Source organism: Chrysochloris asiatica, unplaced genomic scaffold (assembly GCF_000296735.1).
Source record: "Chrysochloris asiatica unplaced genomic scaffold, ChrAsi1.0 scaffold00017, whole genome shotgun sequence".
In the NCBI taxonomy this organism is placed as follows: domain Eukaryota; kingdom Metazoa; phylum Chordata; class Mammalia; order Afrosoricida; family Chrysochloridae; genus Chrysochloris; species Chrysochloris asiatica.
This window is the reverse complement of record NW_006408535.1, coordinates 28,241,870-28,250,630: the sequence shown is the minus strand read 5'-3', so window position 1 is coordinate 28,250,630 and position 8,761 is coordinate 28,241,870. Positions and strand designations below refer to the sequence as shown.

Sequence of the window (8,761 nt, the reverse complement as noted above, 5' to 3'; positions counted from 1 at the left end):
CCACTGGTTTATGCCAATTCAGACGCTGGCACTTAGACCTACTGAAGCCTTTCTATAATGTACCACAAGCCATCCAGACGTATTAATTCTCCCAGAAACCCAAGAGGGAGATCATTTCAGCACACTTAGCAGAAATGAAGGTTGAAGTCTTAGAGAATTTATTAGCCAGCATCCTCAGTTTACAGATGAAGAGTCTGACCTGTAGCAGCAATAGTAATTACTATACAGTGGCAATAATTACTATGTGTTTAGTAGTTAACAGTTTATAAAGTGATTTTACTTCCAAAAATATTTGTTGAACTAGGACAGCCGAAAGCCAACGCCTGGGGACACAGTGATTGCAGAGAGCTTGAGTTCTCCTAGGTTCTTTCGCAGTCCACGGATGGGAAAAGTATTCTTGGGGTGGAGAATATAAGAGATCGTGTGCCACACAGCTTCCTAAGGCAGGTTCTAGTAAGACCGAAGGGCTAGAGTCAGGGTCATTATCCCCGACTGCTGATCACCATAAAGACCAGAATCAGCCCTCCAGGGCGGTGGAAGATGGAGGAGACCTTGAATAAAAGGAAGGGCAGTGCCTCCTCCACCCTCACCTGAGACCTTCGAGTGTGGAATCCGTGGGAAACACAGACCTCACCTCCATGAACAATCTCAGAATATGTGCCCTTTCTTAGAGAAGAAAGTTTGTCTTTAGGTTCTGGAAAGCAAAAGGAGCCAACTCAAAGCCCCTCTCCACCCCACCACCAAAAAAAGTGGACATGACCAAGAAGATACGGAGGTCTGAGGAATCCTGCAGGGTTATGGGTCCTACAGAAAACTCTCCAGAGAATACATTCGCACTTGGGGCCAGAGGAGGCCAAATCGGCTGAGGGAAGAGGGCTACCAGGCGCAGCGGGCATATGCAGCAGGGGGCGCCCGCGTCCGCAGCCCGCTCCCCGGGGCTAAGACCAACTCTGACAGGACTAGCTGTCCAACCCAGAGTGGCGGGGAGCCTAAGACGAGGCGGCCCGCCCCTCGCCCTGCCTCTCGTCCGGCCCCGAAGTCACCTCCCCTAGGGTGTGCAGAATCCGGCGTGGTTAGCCGGCGCCATGCAGAAGGCGGGGCTACTCCTGAGTGTCTGTGCCCGAGCGTGGAGGTCGGTGCGGAAGGCCAGTTCCGGAATGGCCCGCCAGCACCCACTCGCGAATAAGGTGGCCCTAGTAACGGCCTCCACCGACGGGTGAGTGACCAAAGCCGGAGTCTCTGAGACTCCACTAAAACTAGCTCCTTGCCTCCGGGAGGGCCCTGCCCTACTCTCACACGCGGAGGCAGAAAAAAGGGACCACCCTGCTCGTTCTGAAGCCCCTAGCCCTAGGCCCTTCTACTGTCACCCGTGTCACTGCTATCGCTGGCACGACTCCCTCACTCTGTTCAGCCCCCGGTGCTCTGGGTTGCCCCAGCTCACCAGCCCCACCTAGAGTCTGGGAAGACCAGAAACCAGAAATGCAATAAAGCCCAGATTTCATAAAATCCTATTCCACTGCCTGTATCAAAATGTTTCTAGGTGCCCCATTTGAGCTCCCCCACAGGTCTCCCAGATAACCCCTCCTTACCTAGAAGGAGGAGTGCTATGTGGCCCTATGGACTAATGTGCTGAACTGCAAAGTTGGTTTGAACCTCAAGGTCAGCGGTTCAATCTCATCAGCTACTCATTGGAAACCCTGTACAGGATCGCTATGGGTCAGAACAGACTCGACCGCACTTAACAACAACAACAGCGACAACCTAGGAGGAGCACATTAGATCCATGGTCCATATTTTCATTTGTTGTTGTCAAGTTGATTCCCACTCAGATCGAGGTCTGTAGGATTTGGCCTCCACTGCCCAACCTATTTCTCACCCCCATGCTTGTTTCTGGAATCTTGGTGTGGCACTGTAGGATAAGCACTGGACTGCTAACCTCTAGGTCGACAGTTCAAACCCACCAGCTGCTCCTTGGAAACCTTATACAGGGTCACTGTGAGTCAGAACCTTAGCAACCACTGAAGAAGGCATTTAGCAACAACAACAAATGCTTGTTTCTAAGGAGCCCTGGTAGGGTAGTGGGTTATAAGTTGGGCTGTTAGTTGCAAGGCCAACAGTTAGAATGAGGCTTTCTGCTCCCATAAAGATTTACAGCCTTGTAAACCCAATACTAAACACCTCTGGTAGCGTACTGGTTACGAATCAGGCTGCAAACCTTAAGGTCAGCAGTCAGCAGTTTGAAACTATCAGCTGCTCCGCAGGAGAAAGATGAGGCTTTCTGTGCCTATAAAGATTTGCAGCCTTGGAAACCCTGTACAGGGTCTCTACAGGTCAGAACCGACTCAACAGCACTTCACAACAACAACAACAACAACAAACCCAATACTGGTGTGGCACTGTGGGATAATGTGCCAGACTACAAAGCCGCTTGAACAGTAAGGCCACTGGTTCAAGCTCATCAGCTACTCCTCAGAAACCCTCGGGTCGCTATGGGTCAGAATCGACTTGATGGCACTTCACAACAACAACAAACCCAATACAGGAGTCCTGGTGTGGCGCTGCGGGTTAACACGCTGGACTGCAAAGTCGATTTGAACTTCAAGGTCGGTGGTTCAAGCTCACCAGCCACTCCTTGGAAACCCTATACAGGGTCGCTATGGGTCGGAACCGACTCAGTGGCACTTAACAACAACAAAACCCAATACAGGATTACTATGAGATGGAATCCACTTCATGGCACACAGCCACCACCCACTACCCCGCTTGTTTCTCAGGCTCTTAGCAAATCTAAAATCCTAGTGTCTGCAAAAATGCTAATGGATGACAATTGTAAATGTGACATGGGTTAAGCATTGGGCTGCTAACTGAAGGTGGGTGGTTCAAACCCACCAGCTGCTCCTCAAGAGAAAGGTAGCTACTCATAAAAATTTGCAGTCTCAAAGACCCTTTGCAGAAGTCATACTCTGCCCTGTTGGATCATTGTGCATCAGAATCAGCCAGAGCACTGAGTTGCTAAAACTCCAGCTATGGGGAATATTTACGTTTATCAACAGAAATCCCCTCTTTCCTGTATGTCTAAAAACATAGCTAAGGATAACATTTTGAGGGTGATAGACTAGTAAGGGAGAGATTTGGGGACAGGCGCGCCTTCAAATCATGAAGTAGCAATCGCTAGGCATGCAGAGAACTCATTTCTCTGTCCTCAGTCTGTACACTGGGGCCTGTAGAAACCAAATGAGGCCTGTAGAAACCAAAACACCCAAATCCACTTGTGGAGATCCCATGTATTACTGAATAGACTGTCCATAGCGGTTTGTTGACTCTGATCTTTACAGAAGCACATCTCCAGGCTTTGCTTCTCCAATGTCACTAGGTGGGCTGGAACGCCAACCTTTAGTTAAGTACCGTTGAATTGGTTCTGACTCATAGCAATCCCGGATAGGGTTTCTGAGGCTGTAGTCCAGCTCAAACCCTTTGCAGAGATCTGAGGCCTGTGGGAGATGATATCAATTCCTGGGATTCTAGGCTGAGGGCCAAGAGCATAATAAAAATAAGTAAAAGAGTGCCAAAAATGGGCTAAGCATGTCCATCTGCATGGTATTGACTGGGTAATGGCATACATTTACCCTGTTTCACACATAAGCAAGCAGAGGCACAGAAGTCACACAGAGGGAGAGCTGGAATTTAGACTCGGGTAGTCTTTCTCTAGAGCTTCAATCTCTTCACTAGTCCCTGCCTTGACAGTCATTATTCTCTCTGCCCCCAGGATTGGCTTCGCCATTGCCCGGCGTTTGGCCCAGGATGGGGCCCATGTGATCGTCAGCAGCAGGAAGCAACAGAACGTAGACCGGGCTGTGGCCACGCTGCAGGGGGAAGGGCTAAGCGTAACGGGCACCGTGTGCCATGTAGGAAAAGCAGAAGATCGGGAGCGGTTGGTGGCCACGGTAAGCAGCAGTAATATGGGCACAGAGCCAAGAGGTGACAGAGGGGAGCCAGTCTAACCCTCCTTCCCTGCATTTCTGTATAATATTGGTATAAGCTACCCCAGAATTGTTCATTATAAAATGACAGTGGATTCTGCATACCCACATACGCCAGCAACATTTTTATTGGGTACCTTTCTAGAATGTGCATATCCTAAAGTTCCAGAATCATCCCATTACAGCAATCATAAAACTGCTTGACTGCTTCAACCCCACATCATCTCTTGGGGCACACACAAAAACCAGGAACCCTCCCCTCCAGTAGTTTCCAATCTAGTTGTGCAGATGAGAAAGATAAATGCAATTACAAAATAGATGTTTCTACCCATGAACTAATAAACAATCCCTTGTTCTCCAAATTAGGAGCCCTCAGGCCACAGTGGTTAAGTGCTCATCTGCTACCGGAATTTTGGGAGTTTGAACTCTCAAGCCCCTTTGCAGAGTAAAGATGTGGTGGTGTACTTCCATAAAGCTTACAGCCTCAGAAACCCTATGGGGCAGACCTACAGGCTATGTGTCAGAGTCAACTTGACAGTAATAGATGAGGTTTTCCATATTACAGAATAAAGCCCCAAGAACCTACAAGAGTCAGCCCACCATGTTTCATCTACCTACAGTGTGCCATGTACTGTGTTCTAAGCCCTTTCATGAGTTCTTTCTAACAACAACCCAACAAACCCAACCTCCCTTATTACCAAGACTGGTTCATTAGGTAGATTAACTTCCCATGGTCCCTCAGCTAGTAAGGAAAAAGATGTGATTCAGCCTATACCTATGCCCTTCCCTTTTCAGCTGCCTATAGGCTACCAGATGTTTCATTGTTAACATAGGGTCATGTCTTAAATGCCCACCTGGATGTTAATCTCAAAGACAGTGTCTAAACTACTGGCAGAGTTAGTACTTGACGCCAGTCTTCAGCTACACAAGAAAACATGATTATCCAGCAGAGAAGGCCCCCTTCAGCCTCAGAGTGCACAATGTATTCCCCAAATTGGAAGGGAAAACCTACCCAAGATTGAAAAAATACAGAAATGATTAGAGTAATCTTAGAAATGGAAAACCTTACTCAACAGTTTAGAATAGGGAAAGACTGTGGTAAACAATGTAAGGTTATTCCATTTTTAAAGAACCATTTGGAAAATGTTCAAATGTGCATTGGAAATAGTCAAGTGTGAGTCCAAGAAAATTACCTTGATTGCCATAGACCATTAGACAGAACCTGAGATTTGGACCCTGATCCCAGGGTAAAGGGAACCATTTAGGAGCCTGGGCTAGGTAGTGAGCAGTCAGTGAAACGCATGTGGCAATTTAGTAGCAAAATCTTGGTGGGAATAAACAGCCTCTGGATGGGCCCCATCAGGTCCACTTAAGCTTTCCCGTAGCCCTGGCCCAGGAAGGGGACTTGAGTTAGATCTTGAGGAGTGACTGGGCTTAGAGGAAGGAAAGACAGTTGAGAAGGGAATGAAGGAAAGAGGGGAGCATTGTCTGGCCTCAGCAGAGCACACAGTCTTGGGTGTACTGGTGCTAAAATGGCTAGGTCGGAAGGATGAGAGAGAAGGGTCTCCAGAACTTCCCAAAAGAGTTTACACTTTCTTTTTAGGAAATAATGAAGATGTGAAGTTTTGAACAGATGAAAATGGTTATAAAAGAAGAAAAATTTGGCATTGGTAGGAAGGACAGAGTCCCTAGATAGGGCAAACATTTAACATATTCAGCTGCTAACCAAAATGTTAAAGTTTCAAGTCCACCGAGAGGCACCTAGGGATCTCCTTCCTAAAAATCAGTCATGGAAAACCCTATGGAACAGTTCTACTCTAACATACATGGGGGATCTCCATTAATCAGACCTGACTCAATGGCAACTAGCTTACTGGCTGTGGAACATAGAGTCAGTTGCGACTCATGACCCTAACTCGGGTTTCCAAGAGCAACTAGTGGATTTGACCTTACAGATACCAGTACAGTGCTTACTCTACAGTTCCACACCAGGGCCCAGTTAACTGATAGGAAGGGTATATTGTAGCCAAGGATGTTAGTTAGGAAGCTGTTACTATGATACAGACCTAGAGCAGTACTGATGGGACCAGAACTGATTGGCCCCAAAGGTATTTAGTAGGAATCAAACAAGATTTTCCTAATCCAGAATCAAGAAATGGGAACTAGAAAGAATGATTTCCACATGACTCTTAAATAGTTTGTAGGACTAGTGTCATTGTGGAGACTGAGAATACATGTCATCAACTTGAGATGTGTTCTGCCAGTTGCCAGTAGGACACCCTCTATTGTGCACCCCTCTATACACTTGAAATGTGGAAAGCTGCTGCCTTGAGGGTGGTTACTACATTGTTGTTATTGTTGAGTGTCATCGAGTCAGTTCCAACTCATAGCGACCTTATATAGGGTTTCCAAGGAACAGCTAGTGTGTTTGAGCTGCCTACTTTTGCGGCTCAAACTGACCTAGCAGTCCAGTACTTATCACTACCTAGGGCCCACCTGACGTCTGCCACAAAGCTTCTCGAGGGTAGAAACCAGATCAGCCATTTCTCCACTTGGAGATAAACCCAAACTCACTGCCATCGAGTCCATTATGATTCATCTCAGCTCCATGTGTTACAGTGTAGAACTGCTCAGAGGGCTTTCTTGGCTATAATCTTCGGCAGTACCACTGGCTAGGTTTGAAACACCAACCTTCAGGTTAGTAGTTGAGCACCTAACCATTTATACCACCCAGGATAGTTCTTTTAAAAAATGTAACTCTCAAAACACAGAGCAAATAACTCTTAATTGCTATAGTACAGTGATCACACAATTTAGAACAAGACTTTCTTAGAAGACTAAGAAAGGTAATAGGTACCTTTCTCAACAATCTTCGATGATTCCCTGTCTTTCTTTCTTCATGCTGACAAGCCTGAAAGGGGCAGAGGACAGGAGAGACTGCAAAATGTAAAGGTGATTCTGGGACAATCCACCATCTTCTCCCATCCCCAAACACACACATATAGAGCCCAGCATCCCCCACTTCCTAGCTTAGTTTCAATCTTTCCTAGTCAAAAGCCTACTCGAGTCTTATGCAGAACTAAGGCAGGTGACTCAGACTTGGTCCCAGGACACCAGACTTAAAGTGTGCAGAAAAGTGCTATAACTGATTTCAAAAGATAATATGATTTTTAATTACATGCTGATGGTTGAGGCATTCCTTCAGCAGTATAGAAACAACTGAGCTTAGCACCTAGTTAGCAAGAATAATTAGTTAAAATGGGAAGCTAGCAGATGGTACACATTGTTAATAACACCCCTCTATGTGCCAAATCGTGAAGTACAAAGTTGATTGAAGGCCCATGTAGTGTTCTTTGCCCAAGGCATCAAAATTGCCAGTTCTGGGCCTTCATATTGAAAACTCTTGTTGGCAGTGTCTGGTCGACCATTCATTACTCTAGCAAGCACATGCCTTCACCACCTATTTACAACTTACTAAGGAGGTGAGATGTTGCCATTTATGTCTTTCCCAGTTTAAAGCTTGTTTCTGCCTTGTGTCTTCTATACTTTCAGGCAAAAAGAAAAAGGTAACAAAAAATGACATCTTAACTGAGTATTGAACTGCTTTAAACTCAAGCTGGCATTGTTCCCATTCTGGTTCATCTGAGCAGCCAGCTTCCCAGCAATTCCAAGTTTTCTACAGAGAACTCTTATGAACTAGCATGCCACAACTGTTTTCCTTGCCTGTTGTGCAGCCTGCTTTCTGTCCCATACAACACACAAGATAGTCTTTACCCTTTTCCCACAACATCATTTTGAAACCTACTTAAACCAAACATGGCTTTGTTTTAAACAAAAGGATGCAATTTGCTATGATATAAAAAGCTTAGCACTACAAAGTAGACAACCACGCTTCAGTTCAGCCCCACTAACCAGCTTTGTGCCCTGAGTAAATTCCTTCCCTCTCCCTACACTGGATGGGCAGAACTCCTGCTCTTAGTTGACCTTTATGTGCTATTACTGAGCTAAGTGACATTAAGAAATGAACTTCCTTGAACCTCAGTTTCATCACTTACACTATGAAAATGTTGGGTTAAGTGTTCTGAATCTATGTAAACTGGTTTCTCCATTAAAGTAAATGTGGATAGGTTGAGTTTGATATAATGGTAACTCATTCTAGAAGAATTGAATAGTAAGCACTTGGGGAAATGGTGTTGAGTGTGAAAAGGGGGGTGGGAGGACAGAGATTGAAAATGAGTGCCTCCAGTGCTTCATCAGTTTGGTGAAAATTTTCAAGCTGTGTCTTCCGTCTATTCCTGGTGCCTTGTGTTTTGTCAATGTCTTCAGTGCTGCTTGGACTTCTTCCTTCAATACCATCAGTTCTTGAAATGATTGTACATCAACCATTTCTTTTTGGTACAGGGACTCTGTATACCTTCCATCTTCTTCTTTTTTTTTTTTTGATGCTTTCTGCATCATTCAGTATTTTGTCCATAGAATCCTTCTGTATTGCAAGTTAAGGCTTGAACTTTTATTCAATTCTTTCAGCTTGAGAAATGCTGAGTATTCTTCCCTTTGGTTTTCCAACTCCAGATCTTTGTACATTTCATTATAATACTTGACTTTGTCTTTTGGAGCTGACCTGTTTGGCTCTTTTACTTCCTCATTTCTTCCCATCACTTTAACACCTCTAAACTGTAGAACAAATTTCAGAGTCTTCTAACGTCTATTTTTGTCTTTTCTTCTTTCCTTTCTTTTTGATGACATTTTGCTTTCTTCCTATATGATATTCTTGATATTGT

At 45.3% G+C, this 8,761-nt stretch overlaps 1 protein-coding gene across 4 annotated transcripts in view; it reads left to right on the top strand.

The window, feature by feature from the left end:
* Nucleotides 1-1,085: 1,085 nt before the first annotated feature.
* Nucleotides 1,086-8,761, top strand: part of LOC102810800 (dehydrogenase/reductase SDR family member 4-like) — a 14,800-nt gene continuing 7,124 nt past the window's right edge. For 3 of the 4 annotated variants that reach the window (XM_006835418.1, XM_006835417.1, XM_006835415.1), the window contains exons 1-2: nt 1,086-1,216; nt 3,767-3,944. In XM_006835418.1, the coding sequence (XP_006835481.1) occupies nt 1,086-1,216; nt 3,767-3,944 (309 nt within the window). Of the gene's footprint in view, nt 1,217-3,766; nt 3,955-8,761 lie in introns of all 4 variants that reach the window. The other variant, XM_006835416.1, reaches the window with a different exon arrangement.